The sequence below is a fragment of the Cyanistes caeruleus genome, chromosome Z (genome assembly GCF_971803275.1).
Source record: "Cyanistes caeruleus chromosome Z, bCyaCae1.hap1.1, whole genome shotgun sequence".
In the NCBI taxonomy this organism is placed as follows: domain Eukaryota; kingdom Metazoa; phylum Chordata; class Aves; order Passeriformes; family Paridae; genus Cyanistes; species Cyanistes caeruleus.
This window is the reverse complement of record NC_141732.1, coordinates 41865112-41883693: the sequence shown is the minus strand read 5'-3', so window position 1 is coordinate 41883693 and position 18582 is coordinate 41865112. Positions and strand designations below refer to the sequence as shown.

The following is an 18582-nucleotide window of genomic DNA, read 5'->3' as shown; positions in this document are numbered from 1 at the left end:
TTTGACTTGTCATAGAACCATTTTCTACTGATGGAATTTAGAAGGAGATGTGTAATTCTATGGATAATAAAAACACATGTTATGGAGATCATGTAAAGGTTAAACCACAGCTTTGTAAGAATAATATTTCCAGACTTATCTTTTACTTTGCAAAATGAACTTTTTCTTTCTTTTTTTTTTTTTTTTCCCTTCTTCTGGCCTATTTTTAATTGACACATGTTTTATTAGATTCCCCATCACCTGCATTACTGTAGCCACATCAAACTCTTTCTTTCTGGACTAATCCGAGGTGATGCTGATAATCTCTCTCTGCAGAATTCTGTGACTTAAATTTTGAGATACCATTTTTACACATGCAGTGTGGATGTTGGGTATATGTGACCAGTGCTTGCCTGTGTGTAGAGCTGGTGTGAAGAATGTGTGTGATTATGTGACAGAACTTCCCCTGACTGTGTATGGTTACACAATGCATGATTACATGGCTGCATGACTGGCAAGTGTATGTACCACAGATTGCTGCTGACTCCTAGCTTCAGTCATGTCATATGCTGGCTGCCATGTAGTCTTGAGACTGGTATTTCATTTCATCTTGAAACACAGATTTGATCAGTTGGAAGTGATGTCTGAAGGGCGTCACAGTGGTAGCAGAGGGGCTGCAAGTGTTTTAATCACGCATGGGCATCACCATTTCATGATTTACAGTTCTTTTCTGCACTTACGGTTTCTCTTAGAATATTCCTTTCAGAGGTGCTTTAAGGTGGTTTAAGGAGAGGCCAGGCTACTTTAAACTGTCCTTAATATAGCTGAAATATTTTTCATTCTCAGATATAAAATGGTCTTTGAAATAGTGTTTAGAGGCAACAAAAATGTTACCGACATTAGAGGACCTAATGTGATGCTTCAGAACTGTATAATGTTGGACTACATTTTTCAAAAAAAGGGAAGAAATTAGGAGGTTCTAAAAATATTGGTCATCTTAAATATCAATCAATTTCATTGCCATAATTAAGGTCTTGATATACTTGTTATATTACATACCTGGAGTGGTTCTCAGCATGTCAAGACTAGAAATCAGGAAACCTGTGTTATACTTCCTCTGATGTACTTTTTGTAAGTGACTTCCTGCCACTGTGTTTCTGTTCGCTTTTTCCCATTTGCTTTTAGTGACTATTAAAGGTATTGAAACAGCACAATAGAGAACTCTTACCATGTGTTTTTTAGAGCATATGCATCACAGAGATTTATTTGCAGTTTCTTGTGCTCTGGTAATGATGATATCAGTAAAGTAATAAACCCTACATTGCAGATCTGCTTAAAAATTTAAACATTTAGATGTTTTGACATTTGAAATCTCAGCATTAATTAGTAATTAATAAGCAGAATTATTCTACAAGAACACTGGTGAGGTATTTGTGCTATATTCTGAGGCTGAAAAAACTTGAACTGCTTATTTGGACTGTGACATAGAAATAGAGGTTGTCATTATTTATGTAAATGTCAGATTCCTCAGAATTCTGCAAAGTTATTAAAAAAAAAATGTTACAAATTCAAGAATCTAATTGTGTAGAGGTTTCATTTTATGGAGAAGTGCAATGCTTTTTGGTTATGTTGTTATTGTGAAGGAAAAATATGTCATGAATTACCAATTTCTTGCTCAATTGTTCTAACCTTTACAGTTTTTCCTAATCTTGATTTAGGTCTTTCAAAACTGCTGCAAACCAAAAATTTAAAGTAAATAAGGTATTTCCATTCTGTTATTATCTATTGTTAATATCCAAATCCCATATAGTACTACAATTTGCCTAGAGAAAAATTGGAAATTATGGTGTTTTGTGTGTAGTGTTTTACTTAGTGGGAAGTAATTTGGGATTAATTATTGTATATCATATTTTATATATATATATGTATATATATATATATGTATCCAACTATTTATTTGCTTTTTTGAACACTAGTGCATAGTGAGCACAAGACTTTCACAAAGTTACTTTTTTCATTTTTCCATCCTTTCCAGGTTTCAGTCAGTTTAAGAAATGCTCTTGCATTAGCTTCTACTTCTCAGTATTAGGTTTTATTTGCAGTTGTGAAAATCATGACAGCTTCAGATGCATGCTGTTAATAATAAATGTTGCTCCAATGTATTTGTTCAGCAGTCATACTTTCTTTTGCAATATTCAAGTTTTTATATGCTTTTAATATTATATAGGTATTTAATATTTTAATAACCTTAAGTATTTAAATATAAATACTATATTATATTTAAATATAAATACTAATATTAACATTTATTATTTAATTAGATCACAGAAAAGATCTGATATTGCATATGATATGCACAAATACATCAAAGATTTTTGTTTTATTATTAAAAAATTACTGGGGCTATATATGCTTCTAACAGCAATACGTAACTAAACAAAGGTAAGTATCTTGGATGCTATCTGAAGGGAATTGAGTAGTAAAACATTTGTTTGTAAGCTACTTATATTGATATAGGACATAGCAATAAAAGTGTAAAATGTATTTGAGATTATACTGTTTCAATACCATGAAACCTGATTCTACACAATTTATCTTCCAAACAGCTACACTGGGACAGGCAAGATGACTGATTTTGTTAGCCACTTTTTCCTTTTTGTTTAAGAGACACAGGACAATATTTAGCAATCCAAGGAGCTTATGGAACAAGCCTTCAGCTGCATGCAGATGCCTATGTCTTCCTGAGGTACTCTGAGCCAATGGAAGAGGTCTTGATATAATTTAGACCTAGCAGCTTCCCAGAAATACAAGAGCCTCTTGGCTACCCTGAAGACCTGGCCAGTTATATTCTATGCAGGCAGGTGTTGTTTTTTTTTTTTAAATACCATTTTAGCAAATGTTTCATTGGAGTATAATGGGAAAAAAACCAAACCAATCAATCAATCAAACCGAAAATCCAAGAAAAAGATAATTTCCAGACTTTCCAGTAAAAATCAGATGATGTTTGTAGGCTTGCTATGTTATCATCCCTACCAAAGATACATGACTGTGTGGTACTACTAGAGGGCTGCTCTCCAGAACCTGTGCCACATATCAGTATATTTTACATTAGAGGAACCTCTAAAATTCATCTTGAAAGTCCAGCTCCATTGCAAGCCTTCTAAAGTGTGTATATGATTAAGCATTAATTTTTACATTTATCAGACACCAAATAAGAAAAACATAATTCAATAGATGCCCTAAGGTTTCTTGGTCACTGGATGACTGGATGGAGTAGAGCAAAATGGAGTACTAAGAATTGTAAGAATTCACAGCATCATGCTCTTAATAGCACCAACAAGTTCTTGGTATCTATTCTAGATAACAAGTTCTAGATATCTATTTGGACCAAAAACTGCTCACTGCAGAACACTGTACAACAACTGTACACTGTACAACATATGTACTATTCCTTGCTTTTCTTGACCAAGTCAGGAAATGACCTCTTGCATATCTGATTATTTTACTAATATTAGCTTTATTTTCAATTTATTTTTGCATGTTTGTGTCAAAGCAAGACATAAAACTTCCTTGAAATATTGTTATAAAATAGGGAGAACAGAATCCTTTGGGAAGAGATATAATCAAAATCTTTCCTGTTAGGTTTGTCACTATCTGAAAGAAAGTATATAAAAACCCCATGTGTGTCTAGCAACACTATAGGAAAGGAAGAAAGAGGAGAGAAAATTTTCTGTCAAGCCACAAAGCAGTGACTTCTTATTTTAAATTTTTGACAGTGTCTTCAGTTGTAGGTTTGTGTACTAGCAGTGCCATATATATGTAGTCTGTGGAGTTCAAAGAAAAATAATTTTTATAATGGATATTTTACAAAAATATGCTGGACTACATATAGTCTAATTCCAGACCAGATATATCACAGTGTGCAAGGTAGTCTTATCTGCATTGTGAATTTCACAAATCTGGGGATATTCTTTATGAGACCTCTGCTTCAAGAAAAGACAAATCCAGATCCAAGTTGTAGGGTTCTCCTGCTAGCAGACAATTATTCACAACTGCTTTAGTTCTCAGCACCACAAATGGCAAGAATCTTGTGCATTTTGGTGAAGTTATTCTGTGCCACGAAAAAAGGAATTTCCACCATTTATGTTTGCAAAGCAGAAAAACCATAGAGATGCTTATTCTTGGTATTATAATGGTGGCTCACAAATTGCAAATCTTCTGATCTCTGCTGCTGAGGCAGAAGTGCCTTTTTTGCCATAACATTTTGTCTTCCACTTAATATATTAGCAAGCTGATTTCTGGCTGACATTTTGTGAAAGCCTTTATTCAAGCTTATCAGGCTATCTCTGCTCAGCCTGGTGAAGAATGCAGATTGTTGTTGTTGCCCGGCCGCAGTATATATAAGGTGAAATAATTTCAGCATCAGTTATCAAAATGGGGTGATTGTAACAAATTAGAACTACAGAACCACATTCTTAGTTTTATTTCTGTGATATTCTCCCACAGTTCTCCTGTTTAAGTATTTTGCATCTGTCAATATTGCATTATTACTTGGTTCTCTTCTGCTGATACTACCTCTTCAAACATCCTTGATAACTTTTTCCTTTGAAGTGAATGGTTACTATTTTATCAATGCAAAGCAAAATAGCCAATGTATTGTAATTGTTTATTTGAACTGTCATCTTTGTTTATAATGTATTTTTAAAGTTGCTACAGAATAAAATTTCCATATCTTTTGGACCTTTTTTCCATTTTCCACCCCATTTTGAAAAATACTGATTTATTCTGGGTTTCAGAATGAGCTCAAATGAGCATACTCAGTTTTTTGAATCAGGAGGGTAACTGCACAGGGTGCATTGTGTTGTCATGGCAAACCAGATTCGTTGTGCGTGATTAAATCTTAATTAAGATGGCACCATCTGAACAGTATTTCTTCAATTGCTATGCACCTTGAAGCAGAATTAAAAAATATTTTTGGGTTTTTCTTTATTGTGCTATGAGAGTAAGCAGTATTGATCATCTCTTGGTGAAGGAACAGAATATAACTTTAAAGAGTCTTTTGAAAGGTTTAAAAACACTTTGTCTCCAAACATGCTGGATAGGTCAGTTAATGTCCATATGCTACTGATATTGCTGTTCTTCCTCTTCTAATGATTTTAATTTAAACATATGAAGAGTACACTCCCAAAGTGAGCTACTGGACCTATTTAAGTTGATGAAAAATCTTTAATTGACTTTTGGTAGAGCCTAGTTTTCCCTTCTAATTTGTGCCCTTAATTTATGAGTTTTGGAAATTTGAATATGAGATGATTTCATGATGGCAAAGCTCAATAATATATGCAGACTGTGTGTAGCTGCAGCATCAAAGCTGTGAAAATTTAATGTAAGTAATCAACATAAATTTATTTTTTGAGAAAGAAGACTTGTTTTGGCTTTAGCCCAGGAAATCATTAATTGGGTACTTAATTTCATACATGTGACTCTTCTATTGGTTTGGAACAACTCCTATGTTTAGACTTAAACACACAATCTCCATTCTTAGGGATTTTAACTATATGACGAAAGTCCTGCCCTTATTGCTATGTGATTCTTCAATCAGCTGATTGATTGATCAATACCTGATACTTTTGTGAACACTGCATGTGTTGCATGTATTGCATGTATTTTTTGAATATTGAATAAAACTGATTTCCTCATTTTTTGTAGAGATAATTAAAGATTTGTGCACACAAAAAACCTGCTTTAATAATAAATAAAATCCCTTTCTATGGACTTTTAATGCTAGATCATCATGACTATATTTACTCATTAAGCACTAAACTTCAGTTCTTTGGATGATGAAGTATTGAACTGTGAAAGAGGACAATATTAAACTTCCAAGTAAATGGTTTGGCATAACGATAATAGTGTCTGTTGATGGATTAACTCTACAAAACGTTAGGATTTTAGCATTGCAAAATCAGAATGGTGCCATCACAGTGAGTGCTGTCTTTCACTTACATTTCTCCGGTACCACAATCCAGTGAGAAATCCCTCTGCCCTAATTTAGGTGCAAACAACACCATATGCTCAAGTCAACAACTCAAATTTTATTTAACAATCAATATGAAGAAGAAATAAAGAAACAGAAAAGGCAGAGGGGAGAAAGAGAGATATGAAGTGGAAGATATTTGCCACCCATGAATCCAGCAGCAACCTGTTGGTCCTTAATCTCCCTGGGTTTATTGGTGGTGGAGTTCCTAAACTCTTTCAAAATTCCTCACTATTTATACATTCTAGCAAACTAAGGAATTCATGCTCATTGGCTACACTGTTCTTTTAATCTATTGCTCATGTGATTACCTTATTTCTAATGGTAGTAAACCCACATCCTCACTTTTTCTCTTCTTTTGAGTTGGTAGGTTTCTTAGGTTGGTAGGCTGTGAGTTGGTGCTTGTGATTTTCGGCTGCAGGAATTACCTTTCACCAAGATGGAGATGCTTTCAGCACGGATGCTGAGTTGGCTTCCCTTGAGGCCCGTAAATTTTGCATTCTTTGTGGTCATTATCAGTGATAGATTCTTCTCCCAAAGCTTTGTTAACTTTCCCCATGAGATAACACTCAGACAATAGCACCACCTTTATCTTATCTCCAGATGTGGTGGTTTAATTTGCTGTCCAAGCTCCAGGTATCCACAGAGGCCTCTTCACAGGGGCTTCAGTGATTATGGATGCTATCCATATCATAGCTTGGGGTGAGCTTTGTTTGACTGGTGATAAGCAAATGAGCAGCTGCTTCTTTACACAGTTTACCACAGTGTAAATTTTTTTCTGGATGCATTGTCCAGGATGTACTACCCAGGTCTCACCTCCACCAGGCCTGGAGTTAGTGCACATCCTGTACTGTCCTTATCTCATCTCATCTCATCTCATCTCATCTCATCTCATCTCATCTCATCTCATCTCATCTCATCTCATCTCATCTCATCTCATCTCATCTCATCTCATCTCATCTCATGGTAAAGTCCTTCCCCTTAACAGCCGTCTTAAAAGTGTTTGAGACAGATAACTGTGCTCTTTAAGGCATTGTACAAGATACAACCAAATGAAGTGCTGTTTGATTTCATGTATTTTGGGCTTCTAAGGGTTTTGTCACAAAACACATGAAATAAGTACTGTTTTTAGACCATTGTATTGACTGTTGAATATATTTGCTTTATCAAGTTTAAGAGTCCAGTTTAGCAGTCTGATGGTGGGCTGGGCTATAAATACCCAACCATATCTTCATGAAAGGTATCATCTGCCTCTAATGATTCTTCTACTAAGTTTCTGTAGTTGGTGCTTTTATCCATGAATGTCAATGAGATTATAGAAGAGGTTACACTTACAGCTCAGTGAAATAAATTATAGGCACTTGAAGTCATGATATTTAAGTGGACAACTATGCAGTTTCTTCCTAGGGTGTTTCTTTTTCATATATATACTATCGTGTTCAGCAGGTTAATAATGAGTGTCAATCTACAGGAAACAATATATATGACAGCCTATACCATTGAAGTGGTACAAATTTTCTTTGACTTCAATTCTGAAATTTCTGGGCAAAAGTGCATTTGTAATGCATGGATAGACATTTTTTGGTTAATCCTTCACATGTTTTACCATGTATTGAGTCTGATGGGTTGCAGTTTCTGTTACTTACATGTCACATTTACTGAAAAATATGGTGTTTTAAAACAATGTTACACCTTTTAATGTTTTGATGCTAACTAGTAGGCAACTCATGGTAAATAAGCAAGCAACCTCATGTGAAAATCCTTTTCACAACAAAAAAGAAGAAGAAAAATAAAACTACACTTGTTAATCAAATAATAGTTTATCCCTGGACATGTTGCTCTGAAAGTTTAACTGTCAGAGAGAAAAAGAGGCCATGGACCTCTACAATATCATCTGGATTAATTCTATGAACAAAATTATGAAGATAAATTAAATGGTGCAGTTTTTCAAAGAAAAATGACAAGAATGATTAAACATAAGTACCACAATAAGTCTGTCCAGGTAGCTAGACTACTAAATATGGTTATTTTTTTTTTAATGGAATTTGTATAAAGCCTATATAGCGACTGATTCAAAGTTGCATCATAAAGGAAAATAGTAAAAAACAACATCAAGCAAAAATGAATGATAACTTAAAAATTATATGGGAGTCATGCTTGTTTGAAAATGAAATGTTGTAAAAGGTGCAAAAATCCATCAGTCCTTTAAGAAGAAATAAAATACGGAGTGTTTTCTTTAGAAAATATAATACACAGCTGCCATAATTTCCAATGCATCATCTATCATAGGCATTTGTTGGTAATTTATCATGAAGATATTGAGTTAAAAATTCCATTAGATTTCAACATACTCTAGAAAATGGGCAGCTTTGTTAAAGTACTGAGGGCTTGCAGCATATGCAATATAACCATGGCTCCAAATATTCTGTGGCATGCTGAACCAAAATTTGTATTGATTTTGTACTGAATTTGTAGATGGCCTTATGTTTTGTTTGCAAATTTTTATGTGAATAAAACCTCTTGAAAATGTTTATTTTAATCTAACCAAGTTTTAAAATATTAAAAAAATCTATATACCATTGCACTTGTTAGCGTTGTGAAAAATGGGAGAAACATATATGAAAAATGGAAGAAACAGCTATATTTCTTAAAAATGTAATACTACAATATTAAGATTGTTTGCAGTGTTTAATTCAATAAAGGACTTTCAGGGAAGAAAAGTTGAAGAAATATGAATTTGCCATCTAACCTTAATGTTACCAAGATTTTTCAGCGTGACTGTGTGCAAAAGCAAAGTGTTTAGGAACCTGAGTGAACAGTAAAGAGTATATATTTTGACATATATCTGTTACTCTGTATTTAGAGGTTGTGGCTTTTCTTTGGGGATGGTTTGAGAGCATTTTGGGTGGAATTGAAGCCTGTGGGATATTATTTTAATTCTGTACTTGCAAAATTTTTGGGAGGATAGTTTGTTGAAATACATGTATCAGCAGTTTTAGCAAGTTATTCTGAGTTTAGAGAAACTTTAAATATTTGCTTGGGATTTGAAATTGTGATGATAATTTGAAACGACAAAGTTATTGCAGTATAAAGATGCTGACAATTATTTTCTATACTGTCTTGGTGCTATAATCTGGAAGAGTCTCTGTGCTTTCCTTGTTCAAAGAGGGATTCTGTTTTTCTGGAAAAAAGATTCAGTATCTGAATTTACAGAATATGACTGAGTGTTCATTGCTTGTAGTCAGTCCCCAAAATGACAAAATGGTTGGAAAGTAAAATGTATCACAATAAAATGTGTTTGCCTGCTCTGAATGTGTAGTGAGACATATCCATGGTGATGACTCACCAGGACTGTTTTAAGATAGTGTGGGGGGAGATTTTGAAATTATACCTCTGACTTCAAGAACTTTGAACCTCTATCATGTTTTTGAAAGAGAAACTTCATTGTGTAGTCATTTGTAATAGGATAGCTTCAGTAAATCTCCCTGAAAATATTTCTCAAGAGGATAAGATTTTGAAGCTTATGAGGCTATAACTAGAAAAAAAGAAACAGCAAGCAAATAAAATCTACAAAACCTCAAATCAAACAAGAAACCTACATCCCAAAAAAGAAGTACAACAACAACAAAAATCCCACAAAACACAACACAACACAACACAACACAACACAACACAACACAACACAACAAAACAAAACAAAACAAAGCAAAACAAAACAAAACAAAACAAAACAAAACAAAACCCTACCAAAAATCACTGTCAAAAGGCCTCTAAAGAAACTAGCTCTGTCACATCATCATGTTGTGAATGTGAGAATTTTAAATAGCAAGGGTCAAATTAAGATGAAAGCCTTGTAATTATAAGGAGCTTGGTTAGATAATACTAAAAAAAAAACCCCAGGTCATAATTCTTAATAATTAAAAATAATTCTCAAGGATAATTCTCAGAGAGTTTTTTATTATTTTATAATTTTTTTCATATTCTATCCTTCACATGTGTTCTGCTTTCCTTGGAAGTGGAAAACGTGTTTAGTTGGAGGTTTTTTTCTGTATTCTGAGGTACCTTCAGGCAAAGGCCAAGGAAATTTTTTGCTACTTTTTTCTGTATCATGATCTGTAGAGTTTGATTGTGATGGTGACTGTTGATTAGAATCTCAGAAATATAATTTCAATTCTAAAATACTTTTTTGGTTAACTTTTATACTCCTTTGATATTCACTTTAGCTAGATGCATGGGTTTATGAACACTGGTAGAATGCATAACTGATTCACTACACAGAGAGCTCTATTCAACTCATTAATTTCTTTAACAGGTGTATTTTACATTTGTATTTAATTTTGATTGCATTTAGTATTTATTACTTTAAAATAGAATTCCTTTGAAAATTATTCCAATACAAATTTCTAGTGTTTCTTATTATATATTAAGTTTGCAGTATGGAAGATGTGTTTTTAAAGATATTTGAAAATTATTGGACCAAATTATCTGGCTTAAATTGATAGCTTCATTTTCTAATCATGTCCTAGTATTAAACTCTCAGTGCACAGCAAGGTTATAGTGAAGGGAATCTTTGTAATTTTGATAGGGGTTATCTAATCTCTGATTTTGAGAATGGCAACCTGGTATCTATTAGTTATAAAAATTGTCTTTTGTTACCTCAGAACCAAGTAATTTTCTGGTTCCAGACTTGTCATCTAAATCTGTAGGGTTTTAAAGAATAAAAATTTCATTCAATCCCCTGATGCTGTTAGAAGAGTGATGAACAATTTGGGAGGTAGGTACTTCTGAATTACATTTTTTATAAAATGATGACTAAGAGACAAGGTTGGCAAGATAGTTGAGTAAAAAAAAAGAATTCTTATCTTTCTAAGTGCTTTTAGAGGAATAAAAATTGTTGATGAATGAAATGTCTTCTTGTATTTGCAAAAAGTAACTAAAATAAAGCACTGCTTCTTTCTAGCTAAGTAACCTGAAACAACTCACGTTTTTGGATGTCTCAGTGAACAAGTTCCATTCTATTCCAATTTGTGTACTCCGGATGTCTAATTTGCAGTGGTTGGATATTAGCAGCAACAGCCTGAAAGATCTCCCAGAAGACATAGACAGGTAGTTTATGCTTTAATTCAATGAGATGTATAGGAACTCTTAAGTGAATTTAGAAAGTAACAAGCTTCCAAGGGACACTGTTGATGCAAAGTCACATTTGGAAATGTATCAGGTATTTTTGCATGCAAACATTTCTGTTATTATTAATGGACTGGATCTGAGAACAAAAACTACTTTTACTAGCTCATTGATGGCAGTCAGTTAACAAAATATATTTTCTGCTGCTTTCATAATAATTTGTGTTATTCTTGGGAAGTTCACCAGATATACTCTGCCCCAGTTCCAGCAAAGGGGACTCACCACAAGAAATTGGCAGCAGTAATTCTCTGGAGGGTAGATAGGGAGAGGAAGAAGGTGAACTAAAGCTTATTTTAGTTACTCAGAAAGCTTGATAAACTTTGGTAGTAAAGAAGAAAAATATTGGTAATATTCAAAAACCCCAATGACAGTCCTCTTCTACTCTGAATGTGTACACACATACTCTCCCAATTTAGATAACCACTTTGAACCAGTTTTTTAAAAAATAATGCTGATTCTTTTAATGGGATTTTTTAGCCTGAGAAAGCACTTTTTTTATCCCTGAGCTTATTTGTTCACTCTAGAGCAGTGTGGTGACTTGGTTTATGAAACTTTAGCTAGCCTTCACTGAAAAAATTCAAACATATTAACTAAAGTTTATTAAGAAAATATTCAGGATTATTTATTTATCTGGGTATAGAAATCCTTGCATCAGAGAAAACTTCACAGAAAACTCATTCACTCCTAACTTTTACAAGTTAGGCCTTTTTTGTTGGCAAAAAGTCTTTTCTGGAACGTTGTGTAATCACAGATTATTCTGACAGCAGCACTGGTCTTAACTTGTGTTAATAATTCACAACAAACAAAATAAACTTGCCATTTTTTCCCAAGGGATATGACCAGAGATTCAGCTAACTTCAAAGAGTTTCTAAGAGGATATTTTCCTTTTAGGCAAGGATACCCTCTCTACTTAAACAACCTTTTTTACCCTGGAACCTAAATTCCCTTAGCGTCAAATTATTCCCTTTCTACAATTAATCTTCTCCATTTTGTACTGAGTTGCCAGATTTGATGCTAGAATATCATATTCAGGCTCCAAAAAATAAGGTTTTCTTTGTTTGACTTTGGGCTCATGTGCATTCCGAAGACTAAAATATGTCAGGATAACCCCCACATCAGTAAACTGATACTCTCATTCAGACATGTGACTTCAATGCCCGTGGTGTCAAAGAAGCTCAGTGAATAATCCTTGTCTGTAATACCATTACAATAGTCTGTGATTAATAAAGATGAGTTGACAGTAAACTGAAGCCTTACTTAATATTTTTACCTGAATTCAAACAAACCACATGGGCCTGATAAGCATAGCCTGCCGTGTTTTAGGAATGGGCCCTTCCAGTCAAATAAGACAAATTCTTTTCATCAATTTGCTATACTTTTTGTCTTCTGCCTAATACAAGGAATAAAGGCACAGACACAAATTTCTATTGGATTAGGAAAAGCCAGGGGAAATAACACAAAAGTTCCTCCACAAACCACTGCCATTAAATTGATTTCATTGGGACAGCTTGCAAGAGCCTTTTGACGAGGAGCTGGTCTTTCTCCTGCTCCCCACAGTATTAATTACTAGTGAAAAACAATAGGTGGAGATGTACTGCCTACCACAGATATACCTAATTCATAGAAACCAGCATATGAGTAAAAGGTGTGAGCTGGTGGCCAGTATTTTTATTTAGTTGCAGGATGCACATGGTGAGGCTTTATATCATGTTCTGGCAACATTTTCTATATGAAAGCACAGTAAATTTTGTAACCTTTTATCTTGAGCGTGCTTCTGATTGCTTGTCAGAGGCATGCTATTAATAATGCTGAGCCAGTACCCGAGATTTCCACTAAAGTTGATGAAATTTTGTGAAAGTAGGGTTTGAGTGACTTTTTAAGAGAAAAAAGATATTGCATTATATTGCTCCCATTATACACAAGATTAAGTCAGTGTTACTATCTTGGATAGATGTTCCTGTTTGAAATAAATATTTTACATCATCTTTGTCTTTGACATCTTTACAGGTTAGATGAACTGCAGACACTTCTCCTGCAGAAAAACAAGTTGACTTATCTTCCACGAGCTCTTGTCAATATGCCAAAGCTCAGTTTGTTAGCTGTCAGTGGTGATGACCTGGTTGAGATACCCACGGCCATATGTGAGTCAACCACAGGTTTAAAGTAAGTAAAAGTGAAAGAAGAAGGAAAATATTCTTAAAAAGATAAGGTAAGAAACACCCAGGAGAAATGCTTTCACCAGCACCAGTTTCTACAAATTCTGACCCAATTTATATCAGAATGGTAAAGGAGGCACAAAATTGGAAATTACAGAGGATCTGCAGTTCCGTGATGTTCATCTACCGGTTACCCACATTGAGCATATGTATGTCTAAACTGCTATTCTGGCTAGACTGGGTCATAGTAGCTCTAACTCTAGAGTTGCAAAACCATGCTTCACAGTGGGACCAGTAGCCTGGGATCTAGCTGCTGATAAGCTCAGTGCTGACAAAAGCATCTTGGTGGGAGAGGAAGATATGGCTAGTGAAACATTAGGTAAGGTCACAAGGGTTTAGTAGCTCTTTGGTGTGAAATACCATCTTACTGCTGCATGCAGAATAAGACTAAAAGACATTCTAGTCTGCAATTACAGAGATATTGCATTTCTGCAGGCAATGTTCATGTTCTTCATTATGGAGCCATTTCAGGCTCTGTGTTGGGTCTGGCTTGGAGTGGAGTTAGCTGTGGCTGGAATTACCTTTCCTCTCTTAGAGCTATTCCTTGCACTAGTAGCTAGAAAGGTGCTGATAGCACTTCAGTGTTTTTAGCAATTTCTGGGCAGTGGTGGCACAGCATCAAGGCTATCGCTCCAACCCTCCCCTAAGAAAGAGTAGGTGCTGAGGGTGAGCTAGGGGTTGGGAGGGGACACAGCCAGAGCAGTTGACCCCAATTGACCAGAGGGATATTTAATACCCTAGGGTGTCATTCTCAGCATATAAAGCTAAAAGAAAGGCGAGGGGTGGTGGATCATGTGTTACTGGAGTTTTTGTCTTCCAAAGAAACCAACTACATATACTGAGTCTCTGTTCCCCAGGAAGTGGTTAGATATTACCTGCTGAGAAGTTGAGAGCAATTTTTTTGCTTTGCTTTTCTTCTATGCATAGGTATTACTTTTCTCATTAAGCTTATCTGCAATATTTTCATCTGCTGTTCTCCCTTGTCTAATTGAGGAGAGAGGCAGAGAGAGGTGTTTGGTTGGTACCTGGGCCAAACAAGGCAGCTGATCACAAACTCACAGCAGTTCATCAGATTTTTAGAACTCTGTATGATTAGTTTGAACATTTGTTGTTTTGAAACTAACAACTTTTAATTTTTTTTTTTTCCTTCTTGGAGTGAAAAATCTGAGATTTTCAGAATGCTATACACTTGTTTGCCAGTTATTTAAGCTGCTTATGCAACCACCTAGTTTTTCACCTGCAAAGTATAGCTTTACATAGTTTGCAATTACAAAGTAATGCATGCCCTGCCATGTATCGTAAAAGACAAGAAATGTAATCACCAAAAAACAGAGGTACATATTGTCATGTTAAATGATTCTGGCAAAATTCCAGATTGCTAGGCAATGTTGTTAGGATAAAGTTCATATTGCCCATTAACAGATGGGGAAATTACAGTGCAGTTGGTCAGAAGTTCTGTAATAAAGAACTGTACCTGTTATTGTAAAGAACGATTTATGTAGATAGATGGAAAAAAAGAAAAAACAGATCATTTTCATATGGAAAGTGGATTATAGAGAAAGTTCCATTTGAAATCTGTATTTTTAATAATAGATGTATCCTAACTATTCCATAATGCTAAATTAAGCTAATGTGCTTTACATTTCTTCTGGTTTTGGTAGCAAAATGCTACCAAATTGAATTCTAATTCAATTTAGAAATGAAATTTCTAAAATGTCATTTACAAAGGCCAGTGATGTTCAGCTGCCTGTAAATATATTTCTGTGTTAATCTCTCTCTAGATTTGTAAGTCTCAAGGACAGTCCTGTTGAAACAATTGTATGTGAAGACACTGAAGAAATAATAGAAAATGAACGTGAACGTGAGCAAGTTGAGAAAGAGTTTATGAAAACATACATTGAAGACCTAAGGGAAAGGGGTATGTGTAAATCTGTAGTAAGTTCCCTGCTGTCTTGGCTGCAAATGCAGACATAATTGGGAACATTCATTTTTAGGAGAACAAGCAGTATACTCGTAACATCTAGTTGTCTTTTATGTCTTTTAATAAGACTAATAATAAAATGCCAAATCTGCTTTGTTAAAAGTTTGGACCCTAATTAAGACCCTTGATATTGAAAATATGTATACAAAATTGTGTTTGTATATGCCTGAACCTTAATTGATGGTAAACACAAAAATATTCTCAATCTCTAGATTTACTTACTTCTCTAGGGATTAGTATTGGAGATTTTGAATTCCTGAAGAGGTGCTTCTCCTCCTCAGAAAGAATCACAGTGTATATATGAAAGCCTCATTGTATTGGTAGAATATTCTTTGACAGTATTATCTACTTCAAGACACTAACTATTTAACCACTGTACAATTATAGAAAAATACCTGTTTTTATCTTTATTACATAGCACCTGAAACTATACATATTACTTCATATTGCTATTCTGTTTTATATTCACCATTATTGAAAAATCCTTGTTCTCTTGAGTGTTCTTTAATACATTTTTTTTAGGAAAAAGGGAAAGTTTCCTGTGAGGGAGAATACACCATAGGCTCATTTTTACTTCCTTTAATTGTCTGTGCGTAGAAAAGATTTTCTGTGGAATTAATCTTACAGTAGATTTTCATTCCTTGCATTTCATTTAAGTGGTCTATATAGTGGTCCTAGAAACCTGTTAAAAGGGAAATATAAAGACCACAGGGTGTGGCTTCATAACACTGTTCTTGTTCTCATGCTGGACTTCTGTTTGCTAACAACTAAAATCTGTGCGTATGAATATTCATTCTGTCTATTTCCAAACTGAAGTCTACTATAAAAGTGCTGGGTTCTGGTAATGGTAGCAACAGTGGTTAAAATGGAGATAAGAAAGCAATGGAGGAAAAACTAAGGCCATGATCCATCTTTAGAGGCAATCATAAACTATGTAGTGATGGAGTTGTATCTACAGTCTTAGGAAATATGTAAGTCTGTCAGGCTGCCTGAAACCTGCATTTGACCCTCTTGAGAACAGGCCAGCTTTATGCTCTTTGAGGGCAGAGGCAGCTCAGGGATAGTTTTATTCCTCCCTAAACAGAACTTACTTCCCTGCTTTTTATGAAGAGTTTGGATCATGAATCACTTTTGTATTCCTGCTTCTGAACTTTTGTGCTATAGATAATGCCTATACCTTCTTTTGAAAAACAGACTGTAGAAGGAATATCTTCTATAAAATATAAAGCAGCAGAATTTCTGAAAGATAGCACAGAGATCATTTGTAGAGTAGCTTTGAAACAAGACCAAACCCATCTGTTTCTAGCTAAGGGTTCCATTTATTTGTGCTGGATTAAATAGCTAAAGTCTGAGATTTATTTCTTTTTTCTCTTTTTCAGAGTCTACTCCTTCCTACACTACAAAAGTAATGCTCAGTCTCCAGCTCTGAAGATTAAAAATATCTAGGTTTCTACTGAATAGATGAATAACTCTGTTTTTATCTACCTGAATAGCAAACACATGAAAATATAGATGGCCAGAATGACATCAAAATCATATAGAATTATTTATTTGTTTCTGTAGTCTTTTCAAGTAACTACAGATAAAAAAAGGAGCAGTAGAACCTTGATAAAATGCTGTTTCACATTTTAGGTCAACATCCTTATTTTCAAGTTCACAGCAGCAGCCACTAATTTGCATGTAGACCTGCTGAAAGTAAATATTCACTGCAATTAAGTGTACACAGGCATAGCTGAAGAATGAAAACATTGTATGTTGTAGTTGGAACAGTGAAACAGAAACCATGATCTTAAGAAGATATGCGATTTTATGAAAGGGGATAGATTTATTTAAAAAATGAATGTAATTTGTTGTTTTCTTAAGACCAAATACACACACAGGTATTTACAGTATTCAAATGAGAACACACCCGTAGTTCACATTTGCATTCTGTTCTGCAAGAAAATTGTTCTTGGAAATTTCAGTTTAGATAAGTTTCAACAACTTTACATATAGGAACTGTAGCACTTCTCCTTTTTATTTTCAAGCATATTTCAAGCCTTTACCTGTTTGTAAATTCAAGAACCAACGTGACTGAAATTTCTGTGCTAAGCAGTCTTATAGTACAGTAGTATACTAAGTAAGATTTTAAAGCACTAACTGGTGCCAGCTTATACTATTGGCAAAATGATGACACAGGTCTTATATTAATGGTTTTAGATCACAGGATTTTGTGGAAATTTGTTGGTATTTTCCAAGTCGTGTAAGAATGAGTTTGCTGGTAAAACATTGTTTTGATTGCTATTTAATAATCTGTTTATATGCCGTTATTTAGGTGTATATAGAGTAGAGTTTCAGAAACCTAGTTTCACATGTACTTTTTTGTCTAATAGAGCAATATTTTTAATCTAAGAAGACTTGAGATTTTGAGAATTGAGACTCAAATTATAGAATTTAAATGGCCCTAAACTTAGGTGCAGTTAGGTGAGACAATATTTGCATCTTTGGTTTTTGTTATGGGTGAGCTATTCTCATTTTTGTGCATGAATGTCAATTAAGTTGTCATATTTAAAAAGCAAAGCAATGAAGGATATGCTTCTCAGGCTTCCATATGGAAAAAGAACTTAAGATCTTTCCCTTTCCCTTTCCCTTTCCCTTTCCCTTTCCCTTTCCCTTTCCCTTTCCCTTTCCCTTTCCCTTTCCCTTTCCCTTTCCCTTTCCCTTTCCCTTTCCCTTTCCCTTTCCCTTTCCCTTTCCCTCTCAATCTTTTAAAATAAAAAAATAAAAAAAAATAAACAGTAGGTGTGTTATTTATTCCACTTACAGTCTTCTGCAGTTATAGTACTATCAAAATAAAACTCACTCAGGTTGGTCTCTGGTGTTAATGCAGATTTTAAGCAAGTTCTGATTCAGGGGGAAGTTTAAAAAATAAGAAAACTTGACATTGATCTGAAGCATAAAAATAGAAGACAATTTTTTTATTATGAAGAAATTGAAACAGAATCAAATGGTGTCAAAGTGGGCTTGGAGAAAGTAGGCTATGTGAAACCATCCTACCAAACTTTCTTTTATTGAAATTATAAATTTAGTTAAGTATTGATATTGATGTAATAAACTTCTATAAGACATCTGTTCTGATATTGCTTGAAATTTTGTTTCTAGAATTCTGTCATAGTTTATTATTATCCAGTGAAAGTTATAGGAATGGAAAT

The 18582-nt window shown here is 34.3% G+C and overlaps 1 protein-coding gene across 1 annotated transcript in view; it reads left to right on the top strand.

Moving 5' to 3' along the window:
- Positions 1-18184, top strand: part of LRRC2 (leucine rich repeat containing 2) — a 79264-nt gene extending 61080 nt beyond the window's left edge. Inside the window, exons 6-9 of the mRNA XM_023944988.2 lie at positions 10971-11116; positions 13202-13357; positions 15192-15328; positions 16771-18184. Of these exons, the coding sequence (XP_023800756.2) occupies positions 10971-11116; positions 13202-13357; positions 15192-15328; positions 16771-16820 (489 nt within the window). The 3' untranslated portion in view covers positions 16821-18184. The remainder of the gene's footprint in view (positions 1-10970; positions 11117-13201; positions 13358-15191; positions 15329-16770) is intronic.
- The last annotated feature ends 398 nt before the right edge of the window (positions 18185-18582 follow it).